At 39.7% G+C, this 26205-nt stretch overlaps 1 protein-coding gene across 1 annotated transcript in view; it reads right to left on the reverse strand.

Moving 5' to 3' along the window:
- The window catches only part of LOC121378585 (glutamate receptor ionotropic, NMDA 2B-like), a 149479-nt gene that overhangs the window by 33820 nt on the left and 89454 nt on the right, over positions 1-26205 (reverse strand). Inside the window, 1 exon segment of the mRNA XM_041506832.1 lies at positions 13321-15144. Coding sequence (XP_041362766.1) covers positions 13321-13746 — 426 coding nt within the window. The 5' untranslated portion in view covers positions 13747-15144.

Below are 26205 nucleotides of genomic sequence, written 5' to 3' on the forward strand. Positions count from 1 at the left end.
CTGTATTAAAATAAGTTTTTTTATGTATAGGTTAACTATGCAGAAGGGGCAAATCTCCAGAATCTTTGACTGAAAATCGGTTGTTGTAGAAAGAACTGTACATGGAAGAGCAGGTGTGGATCTTGGGGGAGGGTACCCCGAAATATCCAGTGTTCATTAGAGAAGTATAATACATGTATTTATTGTTAGTTTTCGGGGGGGGGGGGGGGGGTGAGGGTTGGGCCTCTTTTCATTCATTTCAACTTAAATTCGTGCTTAAGGGCACACACTTCAGTTATCTGGGTTGTCTGTCCAGGACAGTGGGTTAGTGGTTAGTGGTCAGTGGTTAGTGGTCAGTGGTTAGTGATAGAGAAGAGGGTGTAGTGGCCTTACAATGAGCCCTTAAGAACTCGCTCTGGGTTGGAGCTGGTACCGAATCCTGTACCTACCAGCCTGTAGGCCGATGGCTTAACCACTGCGCCACCGAGGCCGGTGTGGTTGGGCCTCTAATAACTTGGTGTATCAACACAAACTTGCCATATTATCATGCCTGTTATAATGGGTGATCTTGTTTAACGTTGCACGTCATTAATGATGTAGGCGCTCTTCCTGAAACGTTGCACACACCCCTATAAAAATTCTGCATCCGCGACTGAAGAAAGAAATGTTTTATTTAACGACGCACTCAACACATTTTATTTACGGTTATATGGCGTCAGACATATGGTTAAGGACCACACAGATTTTGAGAGGAAACCCGCTGTCGCCACTGCATGGGCTACTCTTCCGATTAGCAGCAAGGGATCTTTTATTTGCGCTTCCCATAGGCAGGATAGCACAAACCATGGCCTTTGTTGAACCAGTTATGGATCACTGGTCGGTGCAAATGGTTTACACCTACCCATTGAGCCTTGCGGAGCACGCACTCAGGGTTTGAAGTCGGTATCTGGACCGCGACTGAAGAGAACCAAAACAAAATCAATGCAGGTCAACTTTTTCTAAACGTCACCAGATCCTTGCTTTAGGGCCGTTTTCTATGTTCATGGTTTTTTTAAATTGCGCGGGCGCGGCTACCAAAACTGCTCCGTTCATAATGAAACACTACTGATAACCAGTCATGGTCAAAGTGTTTTACGTGCTCATGTAGAGCAAGCTATTGTATCGCACGCTTGTCGTGGGCGCAGGTGTCGACTTTCACCGGCTCGTCCGTCCAGAACAGGACTGATAACCATGCGTCCATTTTCTGCATTCCGCGCACGTGTTGCGCCAAAAACAGCACACATGATAAACGACCGATGTGCGTCGGGATGTAGCTCTGTTGTGATGAGTCGATGTCGGCTGACTCGTACATTAAAGACCGTGGTATGTACCATGACATTGGGGCAGTACATAGAAAATGTTTCTCGCTCCTCTTCAATAAGAGTATCTTATGTGAACAAGGAATTGTTTTATTCTTAACGACGCACTCAACACATTTTATTTACGGTTATATGGCTTCGGACATATGGTTAAGGACCACACAGATATTAAGAAAGGAAACCCGCTGTCGCCACGTCATGGGCTACTCTTTTTCGATCAGCAGCAAGGGATCTTTTATATGCACCATCCCACAGACAGGGTAGTACATACCACGGCCTTTGATACACCAGTCGTGGTACACTGGCTGGAACGAGAAATAGCTAATGGGCCCACCGACGGGGATCGATCCCAGACCGACCGCGAATTAAGCTACGTCCCGCCCCTTTATATGAAAAAAAGAAAGAAATGTTTTATTTAACGACGCACTCAACACATTTTATTAACAGTTATATGGCGTCAGACATATGGTTAAGGACCACACAGATCTCGAGAGGAAACCCGCTGTCGCCACTACATTAGCTACTCTTCCGATGAGCAGCAAGGGATCTTTTATTTGCGCTTCCCACGGGCAGGATAGCACAAACCATGGACTTTGTTGAACCAGTTATGGATCACTGGTCGGTGCAAGTGGTTTACACCTACCCATTGAGTCTTGCGGAACAATCCCTCAGGGTTTGGAGTCGGTATCTGGATTAAAAATCCCATGCCTCGACTGGGATCCGAACCCAGTACCTACCAGCCTGTAGACCGATGGCCTGCCACGACGCCACCGAGGCCAGTCTTTATATGAACAAATCAGAACTGTTCTCTCTCGAGCGGCAGTAGGTTCTCCTTATGACTGTCTAGACCGTAGTGGGCGGGACCAAACTCAGTCGGCAGAGCCCTCGTCCTAGGTGCTATGTGAATATTGTGTTTTTGTCAAATCCTGTCCGAAGACGAGGACATTGATATGTTCGGTCAGGGCGTTCTGACTTGTCAAACATTATAATTCATCGTGACGTCTTTCTAGAATGCCACTTTTAAAAAAAAAACCTCAGTATCATTAACACTGATGCAGGCGCCCAACGGTCGATCACATCACAATACTACACGACGTCAGTAAACATTAGGACAAATAAGATACACACACGATCAGAATATTACAACATTCACCACTGTGTTTTTACATAGCCGATCTCACAAACAGTAGGTATCACAATACAGGTGCCATCTGCCATTGTAATCCACGTTACATTGCTCAGTTTCAAATGCAGATTGCTAACAGAGCGGTTCTCGTTGGCACTAATGGCATATATCATTGTGAACATATATTACATATGCATTTGTTTTTACAAAAAGACAATTGAGAACAATGTAAGTGTCAGGGTATTTTTGCTATATGACTGTATCTGTGTGTAGGATTGGTGCAGGAATCAATTCACACCGGTCACCTGATCCACTGTACACCCATGTCCTAAAACGTCATTGCACAATATTAAAACAATATTGGTAAACTCCAGCCATTGAACTTACAATTAAACAATACAACCATTTTTTTTTTTATCTTCTCCAAATTGCTAGCAGTGAATATGTCAACCACATCATATATCACAATTAGTAACTATAGTGGTCCATGATAAGTGAACTGTCTAATGAGATCTTAACCTATGTAGCATTTAAAGGGACACACCCTAGTTACGGCTAGTTGTTAACCATTACGGCGTTGTTTTTCGCTATTAAACCCATTTTTTCACAAATAAAATTGCACTTTACTTACCGTTTATTATTTAGAATATACATTTCCATTCACCTGAAGTGTTTTTTGGTAATCCTGGTAATCCTGGTGTTTGTAATACCACAAAATAAATTTTTCGTATTTATTAAAAACGGACGCACGTTTGAGAAAAAACCGTTGAGCAGACAAGGTCTAATCTATTTTAAAAGGGAATATTTCCATTTCAATGTCACAGACGTTGGTATACCACGTGACCGTTATCATTTTGGTTCGGTTTGTTTTCTCGTGCACGGTTCGCGCAATCAACATCCGATTTGTTGTTGTTCATTTGTGAGATTTTTCTTCACAGTTCGTGAACATTTTCAGTAACAATAAAGTTCAGACAAGTAAGTGTCTCAATACAAAACGTTACAAACCCTTAAAACCAATAATTTTGCTAAGTCTTACGATATCTGGAGAGGGTATACAACCAGGACAGAACAGTTGGAACATGTCCAGGAGAGGTGAAAGAAACGCACCCCGAGTCTGTGAAATTTGTCGTGACGTAGGCATTGTTGTGCTTCGAGCGACATCTACCGGTGACATCAAAATACTAACTTTCAAAATTATTTCAAGCAATTGGGACATGGGGATTCCCATGGTATTTATCGATATAAAACCTGCTTTTTCACTCCATTTGATAAAAACGTGATCTAAGTGTGTTACAGGTTTGTAGATTAACCAAATTATAATTTATTTTCGCTGGATGGAACTAGGGTGTGCGGCTTTAAACCATTCTACTACAATAATAACAAGTTTCCCACCTGGAGTATCTCTCTTTACTTGGAGAGTTCCGAAAAAGGGAAGTAACTCTCGATAAACCTCGGTTTACAGACAACACACTATATGACTTTGTTGTAGCTGTAGAAATGAACCCTGTTTTATATCATAATTATTGGAGTCCCCCCTCCCCCCCTCCCTCCGCGCGCACGCACGCACACACACACACACACACACACACACACACACACACACACACACACACATATTTCAACTTTGCAAAACCTAGCTGTCAAATTAGTTCTGATTCCAATGCGAAAATGACCTCTCGTTTTCAGTGGAACTAGGTCTTTAACGATAGTGTGATCACATCAAAGTTTGAAGTAGGGAGGGGCGTAGCCCAGTAGTAAAGCACTCGCCTGATGCGCGTCGGTCTAGGCCCATTGGGCTATTTCTCGATCCGGCCATTGCACCACGACTGGTATATCAAAGGCCATGGTATGTGCTATTTTGTCTGTGATTGCTGTATATAAAAGATCCCTTGCTACTAATGTAAAAATGTTGCGGGTTACCTCTCTAAGACTATAATATTTCCAAATGTCCAAATGTATGATATTCAATAGACGATGATTAATAAATTAACGTGCTCTAGTGGTGTTATTAAACAAAAACAAACTTTTTATCGTTAAAGGGGCATTCCTGAGTTTGCTGCATTGTAAGATGTTTCCGACATATAAAATATTTCTACGATTAAACTTACATATTAAGTATATTTTCTTGTTTAGAATATCAGTCTTTGTATATTCAATGTGTTTCTGGTCGTCTTAATATTTGTAAGAAGCCCAAACTGGATTTTGTCGTCAAATAATTTCGTACGTACGAAAACAAATGTTTTATGAAATAAAATGAAATTTAACCTAGTACAAATATTAGAACGATCAGAAACACGTTTATAATATATAGCCACTAATATTTTATGCAGAAAAATATATTGATATGTAAAAGTAAAGTTTGTTTTATTTAACGACGCCGCTAGAGCACATTGATTTTTTATCTTATCATCGGCTATTGGACGTCAAACATATGGTCATTCTGACACTGTTTTTAGAGGAAACCCGCTGTCGCCACATAGGCTACTCTTTTTACGACAGGCAGCAAGGGATCTTTTATTTGCGCTTCCCACAGGCAGGATAGCACAAACCATGGCCTTTGTTGAACCAGTTATGGATCACTGGTAGGTGCAAGTGGTTTACACCTACCCATTGAGCCTTGCGGAGCACTCACTCAGGGTTTGGAGTCGGTATCTCGATTAAAAATCCCATGCCTCGACTGGGATCCGAACCCAGTACCTACCAGCCTGTAGACCGATGGCCTGCCACGACGCCACCGAGGCCGGTTTATATTGATATGTAATTACAGTCGTTAAAAAGTCTCTGTTAGTCGATAACATCTTAAAAATTGCAGCAAACTCAGGAATGTCCCTTTAATACTAGATGTCAAAATTACCAAATATTTGATATCCAAAAGCCGATGATTAATAAATCAATGTGCTCTAGTGGTGTCGTTAAACAAACAAACTTTTACTTTTACTCTAGGGGCGGGACGCGTACGCCCGATGCGCGGTCGGTCTAGGCTCGATGCCCGTCGGTGGGCCCATTGACCCTATTTCTCGTTTCAGCCAGTGCACCAAGACTGGTATATCAAAGGCCGTGGTATGTGCTATATTGTCAGTGAGTTGGTACATATAAAGATCCCTTGCTGTTAATGGTAAAATATAGCGGATTTCCTTTCTATGACTGTCAAAATGACCATATGTTTGACATCCAATAGCCGATGATTAATAAATCAATGTGCTCTAATGGTGTCGTTAAACAAACTTTAACTTTTACTTTACTCGGTCCATGGACCTTTAATTTCGGCCAGTTTTCTTTCAGGAGCAGCTGGATTTGGTACGCTATACCAGTGTTATTAATTGTCGGAGTTGGTCGCTACACGTGCTGGAGCGGATGATCAATTGCGCCGCTTGTTCAGCACGTGCCAGTGAATAGTAGGACCAAAAGAAACACGAATGGAGCATGTAAACCGATTGGGAAATGAACGCCCAGAACGTGTTAATCGATGTGCACATAGTCATTCAGGAAATGGGCGACGAATACAAGAAACAATTGCATCTCAGGGTCGTATTTAAGCCAAAACCCAGGCACGAAACCAAGGTATGCAACCCTCTCTCCGATCTTCAAAGACTGAAGTTAACGTTTGTCTTTTTAACGACACCACTAGAGCACATTGGGTTATTAATCATTGGCTATTGGATGTCAAACATTTGGTAATTTTGACATTTAGTAGTTGCCCATTAGTAGCAAGGGAACAATGTTTTCGAACAAATTTCTAGCTTTTTTTTGTTATGAAGCAATCATCTGTTCATTTTGTCTTTTATGTATTCTTTTGACACCTTTGTTAACGACTTAGACTGTTTCAGACCTGTTGTTCGTTCGTGTTGTGACTTATAACGTCAGTTGGTCGTAAGCTAGAGTCAAGCTGTCGGTCGTAATAACAAGATATGATTACGAGTTGTAGGTATTTACGACCATGACAACGCTATTACCATTCCACGAGGCAGAGCGAGAGTTGAAGCCCCAGTCTCAAGTAAATTTGTTTTATTATCTAACCACGCAGAACAGGCCATCCTAATTGTCTTTAAAAGAGGGATTTAGCTCGCCTGAAGTGCATCAACGGTGGGGGGGGGGGGGGGGGGGGGGGGGGGGGTCGTCTCGAGCAGAACCTCATGACTGGTATATCAAAAGCCGTGGTATGTGCTGTTTTGTCTGGGAAAGTTAAAGTTTGTTTTGTTGAACACCACTAAAGCACATTGATCAGCTATTGGATGTCAAACATTTGGTAATTCTGACATATAGTCTTAGAGAGGAAACCCACTTCATTTTTCCTTTAGTAGCAAAGGATCTTTCAAACAGATAGGATAACACATACCACGACCTTTGATAAAACAGTCGTGATGCACTGGCTGGAGCTAGAAATAGCCCAAATGAGCACACCGACGGGGATGGATTCCAGACCGAGCGCACATCTCGCGAGTGCTTTACCACTGTTCTACGTCATACACCATGCTGCAATATTGCGTATGCTGCTTCTTTGATACATGTAATAATAACACACACAGACAGTTTAATATAATAAATATTGGGTTTTGTAACACATTTGACTGTTTATGTGATGCACGCTCATTTTGTAACCAATCCTGAAGAACAATCCCTAATTCTTTTGTTGCCCTCATTTTACTTCTAGAGGCAGGTTTGACAAGAAAAGATTACCTTGGCAACCATGCAGAGCAACAAAAGATGTGAATAATTGTTTTTCTAATCTCAGCTATATTTTGCATATAATAAAGATCGAATAAGTGTACATTTAACACTTAGTTTGCAATACAACACCACATAGTTGTGTACCACGTCTGGTGGTGTGTTTTATAATGCTACATAGGAGATGTGTATTTTGTTTCTCATTAATAACCATAATACTGTCATTAGAAATAGTGTTCTACGTGTTTTATCATATCCTACTCAATAACGTCAGTTATTAAAGTGTTATGATTATCGCCGGACCCCACTCATCCTCCGAGAAGATGAATTACGCGGTCCGTTTCATAGAATCAAAAAAAGTAAAGTTTGTTTTATTTAACGACGCCACTGGAGCACATTGATTTTTAATCTTATCATCGGCTATTGGACGTCAAACATATGGTCATTCTGACACTGTTTTTTTTAGAGGAAACCCGCTGTCGCCACATAGGCTACTCTTTTTTACGACAGGCAGCAAGGGATCTTTTATTTGCGCTTCCCACAGGCAGGATAGCACAAACCATGGCCTTTGTTGAACCAGTTATGGATCACTGGTCGGTGCAAGTGGTTTACACCTACCCATTGAGCCTTGCGGAGCACTCACTCAGGGTTTGGAGTCGGTATCTCGATTAAAAATCCCATGCCTCGACTGGGATCCGAACCCAGTACCTACCAGCCTGTAGACCGATGGCCTGCCACGACGCCACCGAGGCCGGTGTTTCATAGAATCATACGGTATAATTATACTATACATGTATATTAAAACATAACTGGGCTCTTCCACTGAAGGAAGATTATAGTATTACAGACTCACACTCAACATGCTATTAGTTAAAGGGACATACCCTAGTTTTTAAACACAAAGGCATATATATTACTATTACAGCCCTTTTTGATACCTGAAATCATACCTTACTTAGATTTTATGGTTTAGATTATCAATTTCCGTACATTCGAAGTGCTTTTGGTCATCCTGGTGTTTTTAATATCACAAAATGCATTTCTCATATTTTTAAAAACGCACGTGTGTCTGAGAAGTAACAGTTTTTAACGACTTTTTATTAAAAAAATCATCCTCAATATACAATATATTAAACCGCTTCTGAGCATCTTTATATTAAAGTTGTCCGGGGGGGGGGGGGGGGGGGGGGCATGCCCCCCAAACCCATTACTTTCGGCAAACTCAAATTGTTCTTTTAGAATTTTGAGACCCCTGTTTATAAAACCCTGGATCCGCCCCTGACATGTATTAGATGTGTGCGTTATCCATTATCGACAACTTCATCCGAACATCTGTTCTGGGGCGGGATTTAGCCTAGTGGTAAAGCGCACTGAATGCGTGGTCGGTCTAGGATCGATCCTCGTTGGTAGCCCATTGGGTCGTTCTAGCCGGTGCGCCACGACTTGTATATCAAAGGTCATGGTGTATACTATCCTGTCTGTGGGATTGTGCCAAAAGAAGACCCGTTGTTACTAAAGGAAAAATATAGCGGGTTTCCTATCTAAGACTAATACTAGTATATGTCAGAATTACCAAATGTTTCACATCAAATAGCCTATGGTTAATAAATCAATGTGCTCTAGTGGTGTCGTTGAACAAAACACACTTTAACTTTCCGAGACAGGACAACACATACCAAGGCTTTTGATATACCAATCGTGATGCACTGGTTGAGACGGGGGAAACCTCAATGTATTCGCTGTAGATGCACCTCAGGCGACCGCTCTACCAACTGAGCTAAATCCCTCTTTTAAAGACAATTAGGATGGCCTGTTCTGCGTGGTTAGATAATAAAACAAATTTACTTGAGACTGGGGCTTCAACTCTCGCTCTGTCTCGTGGAATGGTAATAGCGTTGCCATCGTCGTAAATACCTACAACTCGTAATCGTATCTTGATATTACGATCGACAGCTTGACTCTAGCTTACGGCCAACTGACGTTATAAGTCACAACACGTACGAACAACAGGTCTGAAACAGTCGTAAGTCGTTAACAAACGTGTCAAAAGAATACATAGAAAACAAAATGAAGAGATGATTGCTTCATTACAAAAAAAGCTAGAAATGTATGTGCGAATACCTCTAGTTTACGACATACGTCATTCGGAGGTCATTACTTCTTGGTGGCATTGTTTAATGGAGACATGCATCGAATACATGGACGACTTCCAAAGTTGTCGGTAGCCAAGGAATTCTGTACGTATTTCCACATGTTTTAAGTGTGAAACCCGGCTTTACCATCATCCACCAACAGGCACTGTGTTACGGAATGTGCTGTAAAGTTCACTTGTTGATCTATTTTAGAAATGTCAGTGTATTTCTCGTTTAAAGTTTGTTTTGTATAGCGACACAACTAGAGCACATTGATTTATTAATCATCGGCTGTTGGATTTCAAACTTTTTTTGTAATTCTGGCATACAGCCTTAGAAAAAAACCTGTTCAGCTGTTCCATTAGGAACAAGGGATAATTTAGGTAAATGTTCCCATAGGACAGCACGTATCACGGCATTTGATATACCAATCGTAGAGAACTGGATGGTTCAGTAAAACCCCAATGGCATAATAGGTCCATAGCACCTTTGATTGACGTGCCCCATGCGAGCGCTCTACCGATTCACCTAGATCACCACCCCACCCCCGTCCACACCCACAATCACTATAGACATAAACCAAATAAAAATTGTAATTATTAAAGCGAAAGAGAAACAAGAGACAAACTATTAATGTAAGTTAAGACAGAGCTTGTGACAGAGGTGATTCGCGTGATCATAATCTGTGATAACTGGTACATCAAAGTCCGTGGTATGTACCGTGCTGTACGGGAAAGTCCATATAAAAATCCCTTGCTGCTTTATCGGTTGAAGTATCATATTTACAAAGCCTGTTTATGTCTTACACGCGCGTAACTACATATATTTACAATGCTTAAATATACGCTTTAAAAAAACAAACAGGATTCGTAAATATTTTAACATTTTGTTTATTACGTATTCGTGTTTTGTTATAGATCAGGACCGTACCTAACGAAGGGGCTTGAGAGCAGGCCCTTAGCCGTCAAAACAGAGAAAGAGAGACAAGAAAGATGTCATTTTGTTTTTGAAGTACCCTAGAGGACATAACGGCAAACCATTCGTCGTAAAAAAAAAAAAAAAATAAAGGACAGTGTCCTTTTGTTTTAAAAGTACTCTAGATAGAGCCCAAGTAGAGGACTTGAGGGCAATCCATTTTCCGTCAGAGAGAGAGAGAGAGAGAGAGAGAGAGAGAGAGAGAGAGAGAGAGAGAGAGAGAGAGAGAGAGAGAGAGAGAGAGAGAGAGAGAGAGAGAGAGAGAGAGAGAGAGAGAGAGAGAGAGACAGAGAGGGAGAGGAAAAGAGTCATTTTGTTTTAGACGTGCCATAGAGGACACTGTGTACAGAATTTGTTTTACTGCATCCCGCTAATTTAATGAATTATGAACAGAGTGTAGTCTCGAAACGTCTTGCACAATGTGGCTAATGAACTGCTTCCTAAAGCTGTTTTTGCAATGCATGTAGTAACCAGTCTATTTGATTTCTGGCCAAACTATCAGTAAAAAGGGTAGTGGTGGCGGGAGATGACAAGAAGCCAATATTTGTTTAACGACACATGAGTACATTTTAAAACTAAGTCTAGGTGTCTAACTTTGGAGAGAGAGAGAGAGAGAGAGAGAGAGAGAGAGAGAGAGAGAGAGAGAGAGAGAGAGAGAGAGAGAGAACGAACGAACGAACGAACATTCAGCGTAGTTCAGGCTAACAAAACATCAAGGGATCTGTTATATGAATTGTCAGGACAGTACATAACATGGCCTTTTGATGCACCAGTCGTGGAGCACTGGCTGGGACGGGGGGGGGGGGGGGGCAGGAGCGTTGATGATCTGTTCTGAATACTTAGTTCTTAAAACTATACTCAAGAGTGTCACTTAAAACCGGCTACTAAACCATGCCCACGAACATTATCAATTGCGCCAATGCAGTTGACGATGTCTTTTGATAGCAGAAATACACGTAAACGCGTTTATTAAGCTGTAGGGTGGGCTGGGGGGTTACAGTAAAGGATGGTAAATACTAAATAGGTTGTATTGGGGTTTTGAGTATTGTCTAATATATTAATGTGTGTTTTAGAGTAACCACATTTCACAACACGTTACACATCTATACTGATGGAAAGAAATAAGGGATCACACAAATAGTAACAGCAAATATAGTGACTACAACCAAAACCCTTCATCCAATGTCAGAAATGGAATTGTTTTTATTTAACGACACACTCAACACATTTTATTTACGGTTATATGACGGTTATAGGACCACACCATTGTCAGAGGTTAACCATGTTACTGGCAGTGAATTCGACAATGGTCACTAATATTCAATCCAACATTACAACTTTGTATCAGAAACAGACATTACTAAGCTAGTACTAAATTAATTTTTATCTACAATTCCATGTTCCTTCATGGACAGGTCAGGTCATAGGTTTTAACATGCACATTCAGAACAAGTTGTTGTAGTACACGCCTGTCATGGGCGCAAGTATCGACTTTCGCCGGCACCTCCGTCATTTCATTCCATCAGTATATATAGTCGTTACAGTCTGAAACAGCGGTCAAGAAGTGTATATTCATGAACCTTAAAGCCGCACACCCTAGTTCCATCCAGCGAAAATAAATCATAGTTTGGTTAATCTACAAACCTGTAACACACTTAGATCACGTTTGTATCAAATAGGGTGAAACAGCAGGTTAAAAAATATCGATAAATACCATGGGAATCCCCATGTCCCAATTGCTTGAAATAAGTTTGAAAGTTTGTATTCTGATGTCACCGGTAGATGTCGCTCGAAGCACAACAATGCCTATGTCACGACAAATTTCACAGACTTGGGGTGCGTTCTTTTCACCTCTCCTGGACATGTTCCAACTGTTCTGTCCTGGTTGTATCCCCTCTCCAAATATCGTAGGACTTAGCAAAATTATTGGTTTTAAGGGTTTGTAACGTTTTGTATTGAGATACTTACTTGTCTAAATGTTCACGAACTGTGAAGAAAAATCTCACAAATGAACAACAACAAATTGGATGTTGATTGCGCGAACCGTGCACGAGAAAACAAACCGAACCAAAATGATAACGGTCACGTGGTATACCAACGTCTGTGACATTGAAATGGAAATATCCCGTATAAAAATAGATTAGACCTTGTCTGCTCAACGGTTTTTTCTCAAACGTGTGCCCGTTTTTGAGAAATACGAAAAATGCATTTTGTGGTATTACAAACACCAGGATTACCATTATTACCAAAACACATTTCAGGTGAATGGAAATGTATATTCTAAATAATAAACGGTAAGTAAAGTGCAATTTTATTTGTAAAAAAATGGGTTTAATAGCGAAAAACAACGCCGTAATAGTTAACAACTAGCCGTAACTAGGGTGTGTTCCTTTAAGTGGATATGGGAAGATCAAAACATACCCATCCCAGCACCTCACATTGATTCAATGAAGCTAAAACTTAAAGGTTTGTTTTATTTAACGACACCATTAGAGCACAATGATTTATTAATCATCGGCTACTGAATGTCAAACAACTGGTAATTGCAACATATAGTCTCAGAGACGAAATCTGTTACATTATTTCATTAGCAAGAGATCTTTTACGTGTACTTACCCACAGACATGACAGTGCATGCCATGTTCTTTGATATACCAGTCGTGGGGCATTGATTGGAACGGGAAAAACAAAATCAAAGAATGGGTCAGGATAGATCCTATGAATCATTCATTTTACCTTCAATCCAGTTCATAATAATGGAAGACAAACTTTTCATTTTTTTTATACTTAACTTCTCGTACGTATATCCAGTTAAGTTTCAAGTACGCTGTCTTGGGCACACACCTCAGCTATCTGGGCTGTCTGTCCAGGGCAGTGGGTTAGTGATTACTTTATGAGTGCTTAGTGTGAGAGAAGTCAATGTACTGGACTTACTCCTACCCACTGAGTCGAAAACCTCGCTCTAGGTGGAAGCCGGAACCGATGGCTTATCCACTACAGGTACACCACCAAAGCCAGCTGAAACTAAACTCAAACCCTCTCATATGTACACCAATTCCATCACAACAACAATAATCATACTTACATAACTTGACCCTGAAAACTCGGCGTCCCACGATATGAGCGGAATCCCGAAAAAGTCCGTGAGCTCATTAACATACTGATTAGCAGACGTCCTGCGCCTGATGGAGAGTGGGTTGTTGATGTGCAGGATGACGGTGGTGTGTGAGGGGAACACCACGTCGCAGAACGTGTTCAGGATCTCGTCCGGACTGTCCTGTTTTAAGAACGTCACGTTCGTCGTGGCCCGGAACGTCCGGAACATGCTCATGTAGCGCCGGTCTCGCCGGAAGCTCCACAGTTTGGACAGGAGCGCACGCTTGAATTCCTCCGCCCACGCGAAGTGGTGAGGTATCAGCGCGTGGAAGTGGACGTCGAGTTTTCCTTGGCACAGGACGACTACGTGGACGAGGAGGACCATCAGAGATCGGAGCAGCCACGTGGGCGACATCGTCAAACTAAGGATCACACGGTTGCGTATGTAGATACAGGATCAATATTTCGAGATGGAGGGTCACACGAGATGATGTAGACGACGGGAAGCACGATGTGTCGACAAATGATCATAGGATGTAGACTCGGGCGTATTTTATACTAAAGATCACAGTTATTTGTAGGCTAAGAATCACTCTGTAGACAGATACTCAGTACTTGTATACTACGAATCACATTATGTAGACAAAGGTCTGGTATTTGTAGACTAGGAATCACATTATATAGACAAAGGTCCAGTATTTGTAAACTATGAATCACATTATGTAGACAAAGATCTGGTATTTATAGACTAGGAATCACATTATGTAGACAAAGGTCTGGTATTTATAGACTAGGAATCACATTATGTAGACAAAGGTATGGTATTTGTAGACTGAATCACATTATGTAGATTTATAATCAGTACTTGTATACTACGAATCACAGTATTCAGTATTTGTAAAATTAGAATCACACGATGTAGACAGATGGTCAGTACATGTAGACCACGAATCAATCACACGATGTAGACAAAGTGTCAGTATATGTAGACCAAGAATCACATAGAACAAGTAAACAATACGTGTATACTGTGAATCACATTATGTAGACAATAGTCCAGTATATGTAGACCAAGAATCACATTATATAGACCAAGTAAATATTACTTGTAGACCACGAATCAATCACACGATGTAGACAAAGTGTCAGTATATGCAGACCAAGAATCACATAGACCAAGTAAACAGTACGTGTAGACTGAATCACATTATGTAGACAATAGTCCAGTATATGTAGACCAAGAATCACATTATATAGACCAAGTAAATATTACTTGTAGACGACGAATCACATTATGTAGACAAAGGGTCAGTAGACTAACAATCACACGATGTAGACAACGGAATCGTATTTGTAGACTAAAGATCACATGTAGACAAACGATCAGTAGACTAGGAATCACACGAGGTTGACAAGTGACCACAGTGTGTGGACTAAGAATCAGTTATGGTCGGTATTTATAGACCAAGAATCACACGTTTTCAGCAAAACGACAGCTCATGGACCACGGGTCACAATTCACTCTGCCGAAACTTGTTTTAATCCTGTTATATAACAACAGATCTACACTAAACACAGTTTGCCGAATACACCATGTAAATAAATTTTCATTACATCCTCGAATGGAAGGCTAGAGATAAACATAAAACTCGTTGTGACTGATATAATGCTGGCAATGTGGAATACATCATTGTGACTGTGTTCTGTCGTCTGCTGGAAGACTGGTGCTCCTCTACGTGGGGCTGGATATAGGCCAGACCAACATGATGGAGGCTTTCCGTGAACAAATTCCCATAGCTCATGATGTCTGCATCTGTAATTACATAAATATAAGAAAATATTAAACATGACACTATGTTGTCCGACAGTTGTAAAGTGGACATTAAAAGCGGACTCGTGAATTGTGTTAATTGTGTATGTGCCTTTTACATTGTTGTTTACTGTTGGGGTCGTCAAAGTATTGTGATGAAGGTAGGATCTTGAATATGAAGTGCTGGAGGAGTGGTTCAAGTGGGGTACTGGAGGTGTGATGGTGGTACTGCTGCTGGAGGTGGGGTATTGGATATAAAGGGTGGTTGAGGTGTGGTCTTGGATGTATAGGGTGCTGGGAGTGGGGTCTTGGATATAAAGGTTTGTGGAAGTGGGGTCTTGTATATATAGGGTGCCGGAAGTGGAGTCTTTGATATATAGGGTGCCCAAAGTGGGGTCTTGGATATAAAGGGTTGTGGAAGTGTGGTCTTGGATATATAGGGTGCCGGAATTGGGGTCTTGGATATATAGGGTGCCGGAAATGGGGTCTTGGATATATAGGGTGCTGGAAGTGGGGTCTTGCATAAAAGGTGGTGGAGGTGGGGTGGTGAAGGTGTGGACCTGGTTATAGGGTGCTAGAAGTGTAGTGGAGGTTGGCTGGTGAGGGTGGTATGACAGAGGTATGGTACTAGAAGTGGATTATGCCGAGGGGAGTGTGTGGTGTATATGTTTGGTAGTGGTGATGGTGGTGATAGAGGTTTATATTTTAATAAATGTATTATTTTTATATTGTTTTTTGTAGTTGTTTGAGATATTTGTGGTTGTGGCTGTGCGCCCTCCCTTACTATTACCTTTTAGTTTAAAATGCTATTTTTGTCTTATTTCCAGTTACAACTAGTACCCCACAATTCGCTTTTCAACGATCGTTGTATGTGCCATCCTGTCGGTTGAAACGTGCACATAAAATATATTTTGATACTAATGGAAAACATGTAACTGGTTTTCTCTGATGACTACGTCTCGTTTCAACCAGTGCACCGCAACAGGTCAAAGGCCATAATATGTGCTTTCCTGTCTGTGGGAAAATTGTAGCGGGTTCCCTGTGATGACTATGTGTCAGAATTACCAATGTTTGACATCCAATAGCCGATGATTAATTTTTAATCAATGTAAGATACTTTAACTAACGACTACTAATGTGCTCCAATGCTGTAGGTAAACAAAATATATTTCAACCTTTTTTCTTTCTTTTTTTGCCTACTTGGAGAAGACTATAATATCGTGTCCTGATTGTTTTACTACATTCCCCCAGTTTTAGTATACTATGTACTTCCTTGATGCCACAATTATCATGCACGCGATCTTGAGTATCAAAAACAAAAGTCCTTGCATCCACATAGGTCACTCGTTTTGGTGTGGGACGGCGTTCGCTCGATGCGCGGTCGGACTAGGATCGATCCCCGTCTGTGGGCCCATTGGGCCATGTGCTATCTTGTCTGTGAGATGGTGCATATAAAATATGCGTTGCTACTAATGGAAAAATGTTGCGGGTTTCCTCTAAAAAGACTAAATGTCAAAATTACCAAATGTTTGACATTCAATAGCCGATGATTAATAAATCAATATGCTCTAGTGGTGTCGTTAAACAAAACAAACTTTAAATGTTTAGGTGTGGCTTTCCTGTGATATATTAGTACATGTTGTGAAACACTGATCAGAATGGAAATGAACCTACTGCGTCTGTTGCAGGGAATCGACCTTACGATCTAACGCACCTTGAGCAAGCACTTCACCGTCGATTAAAATCCTGCCCCGGACCAGGGCCCAGTTTAACAAAACATCGTAAGCCTAGTTTTGCACGTAAACGTACATCTACGACTAAGCCACAATTCTTATTACTATTATAGTACAACAAATATAGTTAATTCTTAAAATGCTCTATTTTTCTTAATGATGTAATTTTCTTCGTGAAATAGAAGCCAAACACTATTAAATGTATGTCCGGTATAATTACTAGTCGCAGACGTAAATTTACGGGGGCGAATTTACGAAGCCTGTTTTTCTTAAACACAGGTATTAAGCACTGTAAATGTGTGGTTACACGTGAGTAAGTTAAAAACAGGCTTTGTGAACTCGGGCCACGATGTTATCAAAAAATTGCCCCCTGGGCCCGTGCTCAAGACTCGAGTCTGAGAGTTTAACGTCATGGCAACGCCATACAAATTGTATGCGTATGACGTCATTAGACAGTGAGTCTATACTTTTTAAGGGCCGAATTTACGAAGCCTGTTTTCGTGAAACGCAAGTGTTTAAGCGTGTAATTGCATGTAGTTACACGCGTGCATGCCATAAACAGGTTTCATAAATTCGGCCCTAAAATTTTATAAGCACAGGCCCAGATAGCATGAAGGAATGTAGCCGTTATTAAAGCTGCTGTGTTTTACAATCGTCTTATTGCTATATTTATCACTGTGATCGGCTGTAACTATATTTTCTGCAGTTTATAACCATGAGCATCGTAACTGGAAAATACATTATTGGCAAAGATGTCCCTCTTCTCAGACGAAAACAAATATTGTGTGACTAGACATGTTTGTCTCTGCTAATGGAATTTCAGTTCCTACTCTCTCACCCAAAAGCAAAACTTAGTAACTCAACTTTTTATTTTGCAACTACAGGATTTTTGCTTAAACATTACTGACTCGTTGTAAGGTGTATATCATTAAATCAAATCACAGAGACGACAATAGTAAAATGCATGCAACGTTTCACTCGACATATACACCATGGATATAAATACTACAACCCCTCACCCTTAAAGAAATTAGACAAACATGGGATGGGAGATAAGCTGATAGTTTCTGATATACGAGAAGGCAATTTTGACTACCTTATTAGTTCCGCACATACACAACAACAAATAATGGTATTCGAGCACAATATACCGGCCTCGGTGGCGTCGTGGTTAGGCCATCGGTCTACAGGCTGGTAGGTATTGGGTTCGGATCCCAGTCGAGGCATGGGATTTTTAATCCAGATACCGACTCCAAACCTTGAGTGAGTGCTCCGCAAGGCTCAATGGGTAGGTGTAAACCACTTGCACCGACCAGTGATCCATAACTGGTTCAACAAAGGCCATGGTTTGTGCTATCCTGCCTGTGGGAAGCGCAAATAAAAGATCCCTTGCTGCTAATCGGAAAGAGTAGCCCATGTAGTGGCGACAGCGGGTTTCCTCTCAAAATCTGTGTGGTCCTTAACCATATGTCTGACGCCATATAACCGTAAATAAAATGTGTTGAGTGCGTCGTTAAATAAAACATTTCTTTCTTTCTTTCTTTCGAGCACAATAGTAGTTGGTACACTGAATTTACTGGCCAGATGAAACGACGTTTAATAACAAGTCATGTCACTTATCGCACCAAATGGTAGGCGTGGCCTTATTTAATGCAGCATTCAAAGTTAGGTGCACTCTGGACTTTGACCCAGTGAGATGCTATTTTGTACACTGCGATATTTTGTGATTTTAAGCCAGTATTTAAATTTTGAATATCTCCTATTGTGAGGGGTGGAAAACTATCACTGTGGGTGGTATGTACTGATTCTGCGCTATTAAAGATCTCATTGATTTAACAAGCTTCCTGTACTTCAAATTGCAATATCTCACTGAAAGACAACATGGGCATAACCTGGTAACATGAATATTGGTATTATCATATTGTTGAATAAATAATGAGTTACTACGTTTTACCTTTGGGTGCCATACACGTGCTGCAACTTTTGGTTGACATAAGCACGTGTCAAATGGATAATTCCTCATAGAGGATTTGTATTTGGTTGACGTACTGAAAACAATGCCAAGTATTGGCATACATGTTGGTTTAGAAAGCACCAGAACATTTCCGCTGTTACCGCTTATTATATATCTTCTTTCAATGATTTAGGGGCGAGACGTAACCCAGTGGTAAAGCGCTCTCTTGATGCGCGGTCGGTATGGGGTCGATCCCCGTCAGTGGGCCCATTGGGCTATTTCTCGCCCCAGTATATCAAAGGCCGTGGTATGTGCTATCCTGTCTATGGGATGGTGCATATAAAAGATCCCTTGCTGCTAATCGAAAAAGAGCAGACCTGTGTGGTCCTTAACCATATGTCCGACGCCATATAACCGTAAATAAAATGTGTTGAGTGCGTCGTTAAATAAACCATTTCCTTCTTTTAAGGATTTAAAATAAAGTATATGAAAGTATATAAAGCTTTCTTTGATGCTTATAAGTAGATTATCCTTTGTAGTACTTAAATGTTCAGTCTTTTGAAGTTATGGAAATGGAGAATAACAGCAAAGTGGGATTTGCTATATGATTTAAATATAGGCAACTCTAAATGTTTGTGATCATCCTATATTTATTTCATTTACCTACTAATTGTATTTCAACACAGTGTCAGAGACGTAGTTGTCTTAAAATTAAGACATTTGTTACAGACCTATTCTGGCAGTGACCCCAACGATGTGTATGCACAAGTGAACGGTGGTGTACAACCTTAAGACCACGTTTTAACGACAAGTGAAAATGAACCGTTCAAAGATCTCAGGACAGAATTATGTTTATATACATAGCTGACGCCCATCAGCCTCGTCTTTATTTCCTGGGTAAGGTTTCAGATTCAGTTATGACAGATGTAATTCAGTTTATCGCTCCATCTTTATGTAATTATAGATTACCGCTGAAGGTCACAGTTACATCGGGAAGGTCAAAGAGATCAGCCATCGACCGAGATATGGAGGGAAAAAACACATCACTGTTGTGCAATATCAGTTACTGTAATTTATGACGGCGGTCTCCTGAGATGCGTTGGGTCGTAGGATCGGGAACGCTCATTAGACTCTGGGGGGGGGGGGGGGGGGGTTCTGCCTCAGTCAGGGACTGACCACTGCTGCATCAAAGGCTGTGGTATGTGTTGTAACAACTCTGCCTCTGCTCTCACTGACCCACTGCTGCAGCAAGTGTTGTAACAACTCTGCCTTTAAAGTGCATTTAAAAGATCTCATTGCTGGGTTTTCGCTAAAAGTAGTTTATTTCACGACTTCGAGTTGTTTTCTCTCTCTCTCTCTCTCTCTCTCTCTCTCTCTCTCTCTCTCTCTCTCTCTCTCTCTCTCTCTCTCTCTCTCTCTCTCTCTCTCGTGTCGTGCTAAAGAAATGAGGTTTTACATGGCATGTACGATGTTTAAAGCAAAATTCATGTTTGCATAAAATTGCACACATTTTAAAAACATTGTACTCTATACTGGCTTCAATAACTACTGTACCCATAGCAACTTTACAAACAACAACCGTACTCATAGCAACTGTGTTATAAGTCAATGTATAGGATCATGTCTAGCACAGATAACAACATCTGAACAACAAAATAATTAAAATCTTAGATCTGTATAAGGCAGAAAGGACAAAATCCCAGTGGCGATAATATTAACAACATATGTGGTTAAAAACACTATTTGAAATAATATTATATCAACTAAACTATGATCCATAAATATCAGTATTACAACCCTCCCTCAAAATATTAACCAAAACATTAAAAACCTTTCATTGCTAATTTTCGATATAACTGGGTGTGTTTACATCAACTCTAGTTTCGCACAAAATTGTAGTATTTAATTTTACAGGTACCCCATGCATGTTTCAGGCACAAGGCTACTTGACACAATGGTACTAGATGAAATAAAATTGCATACATTTATTGCCCTTAATGTTTTCACAACAAAGACTGCCACATGTATCACCAGTAGGTGGACTTGAGATATTAACTAGTCTATCAAACGTCGGTGCACCTCGAACTTTGACCCAGCCGGATGTTATTTGTTTTAGTACTACTTGTAAGAAGAACTAATTGAACTTAAACAAATCAGAGCTTATTGGAAATTTATAAACAGTTGTACTGACATGCATTTTTGAATTACTGTTGTCATAGTGATGATAGATGTTTGCAAAATAGGAGCGTATCTTGCCCCACCGGTGACACCCGCTTTGAGCAAAGTCAATAGTTGTTTATTTATTATGTTTGGTTTTAAGTGTAAACTTTACAAATTTAGCTACAATTATATGCCCATTAAAAAACATACAGCCCAATTAATTTTCTATACAATTTCTAGCTATTATCACAAATAACTGTTAAAATAATGACATTTGTAACTATTATATTGCACCTTCAAGGTTATTTGTAAATACTAAATATACAAAACTTATACCTATTTATTTATTTTTTTATTATTATTATTATTTATTAGTCAGACCTATAGGAATCAGTCGAAAATGTATGGTTTTGGGGTGAGGTTTTTTATGTGTATAAATAAAGATACATATCTGGCTTGTGCCACCTTCACTAGAGATTGTACCCCCACATCAGGTATCGTTCGTACGGGTCTGGTGGAAGTGTAATCAGGTACACCACACGAATGTATGACAGCTACGTCCGTGGACGCCATAATACCTCAGCGTGTAGTACTTAGACGTACGACCTGGCCTGGTTTCCCACGTTACTGACTTTCTCTTCTTGTTTATTGTGATGACTTACATATCCGCCAGTACTTAACATTATTAGATGGCTAGAACCGTAATCGCATACAAATTAGCTGCACGAACGTTGATGGCGGACATCTTGGAAATATGCCAGTGTAAACATTTAACCCATGTTAAGGTGGTGTCTGTGTTTGAGTTTGACAGGGAAACTCGAGGAGAAGCAAGACACGAACCTATATTCCTGCGTAACAAGCTCTCTACATCAACGTCATTTCGTGCATACCAAGGTTTTCCATCAAAATGTTTCTCCGCATACCCTACTTTCTAGTTCACGCACTTGCTCCTTTCCCTTTGCTCCAGTGCTATTTACCTGTGGTGTAGTTATGTGATGAATGGTTGTAATATAATTTTCATTATTGTGCCCCTCTCTCTCCCTCCCTCTCTCTCTCTCTCTCTCTCTCTCTCTCTCTCTCTCTCTCTCTCTCTCTCTCTCTCTCTCTCTCTGTCTCTCTGTCTGTCTGTGTGGGGGGGGGGGGGGGGGGGGCACGATAATGGCGAATTCAACATGTAAAGTCTCTTTATCTCTTAAAGATTTTGAAATTAATTCTACAAGTCTTGAGATAATAGTTTTAAGACTGCATATTGTTTTTTATCTGTTAAAAATTTCGTCTACAGTTATACACTCTGTTGATAGTTTAGTGTTTTCTTTGTTTTGTTTATTGTTGTTTTTGTTTGTTTGTTTTAGGTATTTGGGGTTGTTTTGTTGCTGGGATGAGGGTAGTTTAATATTTGTGTTGTTGCTTATAATAGCTCTATGCACTGTTTTGATGATCCAACTAAAACGTTCCATTTTAGTTTGTTTTATTGTTTTGTTGTTGTTGCTGTTGTTATGGTTGTTGGTTGTTGTTTTTGTTTGTTGTTGGGGTTTTTTGAAGGAGGCATTGGGGTTTATGTTGTTGTTGTTGTTTGTTAGTTGGGTTTTTTATGAATAATTTAGTTTTTGTCATTTTGTTGGTATTCGTTATTTGATATTTCATGGATTTGACTCTCAACATCGTTAACACAGTGTTTTATTAAAAGTTTTAAATTGTTTGTCTTGTTTCATCCATTTACTTTGTTTTACACCCAGTCGCCGATTATGTTCTTCCTGTTGACATGTCATTAAACATTCATTCATTCGTTCGTCCGTCCGTTCGTTCGTTCGTTCGTTCGTTCGTTCGCCCGTTCATTCATCATTGATGTTGCAAATAACTAAACTTATACCTTAATTAATTACAATTACACCTGCTTTTTAATTGTCTTATTTTTCAACTATAGTAAAACCTGTTAGGCAGTCATCAGAAAGTGTATCCTTAGACAGTTTGCATTAGACAATCTCAGACCAGTAAGTTGGTCTTTTAACACAGGTCACTGCTACTATAGAATAATAGGTGATCGTAAAACAAACAAAACGGACCAGATTATCCTTTTACATGTTTCAATTATTCATCTTCAGAAAGGAACTGCTAAATAACTGCAGTTATTTAGCAGTTCCTTTCTGAAGATGAATAATTGAAACATGTAAAAGGATATTATTTCTAACAATTGTTTTTAAATACACATATACTGTACACTTAGTAATACTTTGAAACATATTGGTGACTCTTGGTAAACTCCGAGACATGAGGGCATTACTATTCTGAAGAACATTTAATCGCACTAACAAACGGAAACATAATTTCATATATTATTATTTCATATACCTTGCTACGGGTAAATTGTTATTTCATCACCTCTAATTTTGTGTATAATTAACTTACCTTTTCAACCCCGTAACATTCACCGATAATCGTTTCAAGTTTATTTGGTTTCCTTTTTGAAACAATTCACAGCTGTACGAACGATATCCAGTAGTTACTTGTATGATACAACAAGGACCTTGGTTTCGTTGTCAGGTTGTATGTATCGTCTGAGCTAACTGATGATGCTAGTAGGAAATATCACACGACCACGTGTGTTTTGTCAGTCGATATTCACAAAGTGCTGAAGCAAGTGGCAACATGCTGGCTATCTATTTATATTTACCATCAGTGCCACATACGGGAACACCGATACTCCTTACCATTCCGTCACGTCTCGGCACCAGGTCGGCACTAAGGAGGATTGTTCTGACAATCTTCACGTGGGGGTTTCCATGTGTTAGGCACCAAGAGTATACATGTTTATGATTCGGCGTTTACTGCAACCTTTCAATACAAATAAGCCAATGTGTGTATTTTATAGTATCGAGTATTAGTAGGAGCCGCTGACGTTATCCCTCATCCCGTTATTGTATCTCTGACATTGCACGGCTTGTATGTATACTCATCAGCATACGAGACAGAAGGGGAGCGGGGGACAACTGCCCCCCCCCCCCACCCCCACCCCCACCCCCTCAATGCTGGAGCAAAACATCAAATGCGGGCAAAATTATAGAGATATTCGGGCAAAATGTGCTAACCTGAGACCTTTTTACCATGTATTTCCATCATTTTACCCTCTAAATTATTTGCAATCAATGTAAAAATGCGTAGTGATTCGTTTTTAACCCTATATAGCTGTTTGGTAGTAATGGTAATATGAATAAATGTTGCTATGCAGATTCGGGCGTTTTCATTTAATTCAGGCAAAAGCCAGCCTGCCCTCTTACAAAAATGCGAACCTATGCGTATATTAAAATAACTGGAGGAGGGCAGTAAAACTGCATTGGTATAACAATATAGGATTTTTTCCAGCTAGGCAAAACTGACAGTTTTTAAAAATTAAAAAACAAATCACTTGTTTGTTTATTTTGTGCTCTCAACCCGCATCTATCGTGTGAATGGTTTATTACTGACTTGTCATGTTTAATTTTCAAAACGCGACGGCGCAAAACCAATTACAATACTACTAATGACAATGTTTGGTTATAATTACAATTATGATTTGTTTTATTTTTCTTTCTGCTTAGAATAACACAACATCTGTTTAAACGTGGCTTCAAGGATATAGCAATTTGTAAAAGAAAAATCTAATTATTTTAGTAACCGTTAAGTGCCCGACTGCGAAACGATTCCTGAAATAGCTATATTATTATATATTACTTCATGTTACCATGTATGGATGTATGTATGTATGTACGTATGTACGTATGTATGTATGTATGTATATATATGTATGTATGTGTGCGTCACAAAAAGTAGGGAAACTCTAATAAGAATTTACAATTGCCAAAATTATCTGACATATTAGCTGTGGGGAATGGCTATATGATAATAGTGAATTAATTGGGCAAACATTACAACCGGTAGTTCAGTATTACAGTAGGTTTTATGACGACCAAAGATCTTGAAGGACGATTAGGGTCAGAAGTGAAATTTTAAAATTGACGGGTTTTTTTTTATCAGTAAATCGCAAATTCAAACAATAAAAATGACTAAAAACAAAACAATAACAAATGTATGATCAACAGAATAAAAAAGATTGACAGAAATAATGTTCCACAGTGATTAATCGATCTTCCTGGAAATTGTCAAAATCGAGAATGACACCCCACGCACGTGTACGGGGCAACTGCGTGATGCACGTGCAAATTATGGAATGTGTTTCGGTGTGTTGACCTGAACGTTCTTTACTAGGATGTCTGTGGTCAAAACGTATGTTCGGTCTAATAGTTGATATTAACATTAATATTTTAGGTTCACCTACTTTTTTGAAGAATATATATATATATATATATATATATATATATATATATATATATATATATATATATATATTGGTAGGATTAGAATATACTGCATCAATTTGCATGACTCACGGCCGCCGACTATAATAAGAGAGAAACTATTTATAAACTGGACACAATGTGGTACTGTATACTGCTGCGTACAATATTAACTCATATGGATTAAGTGTTGCTTCTTAGATCATTCGAATATTTTGAAAAAAATAATGGTATTAACTTAATTCCTAAAAAGAAAATCACGAAGATATAAAAAAAAAGAAACAAAAAGAACTCACACGCTCATTATTGTAAATTATCAACCACTCAAGTCGCAGTTTCATATCTTGTAAGAACTATTGTTTGAATCCTTAGTAAATATGATCCCAATTACTTACAGATGTCTATATAGGTTCTTCGCTGTATATTTTGTTTTGTTCTTGTTAGTTCACGCATTAAGCCATCAGTGGGCAGTAATGAGGTTGGTTATTAAGATTGATAACGTGGGTTCAACGAGAACACCTCCGACTTTCATGTAGAAACGTTGAAGTGAGAACAGTGATCGATGTAACATCGTGAAGAATTCGTTATTTCCGGAAGACCTGATATCGTAACGTCTGGCTAACAGACCGATGGTTTTAAAAAAGCCCCAAACACAATACAATGTTGTTTGTCTTTCTTTCATGTCCAAGTGCTTGTATCTGTTAAGTGTTCATATCATATTAACATAAGACAAACATCTCCGATCGTGAACGAAGTACACGTGTGATGAGTTTTATGTTCCTGTTAGCAAGCATTCGTTACGGTAGTGGGCGGTTGTGGCGCTTCACCGACTTCGAGCGAAACACGCAGTATTAGGCCCTACTTTAAAATGACAAACCCTAGTTTT

This window comes from Gigantopelta aegis, chromosome 8 (assembly GCF_016097555.1).
Source record: "Gigantopelta aegis isolate Gae_Host chromosome 8, Gae_host_genome, whole genome shotgun sequence".
NCBI classification, from domain to species: Eukaryota; Metazoa; Mollusca; class Gastropoda; order Neomphalida; family Peltospiridae; genus Gigantopelta; species Gigantopelta aegis.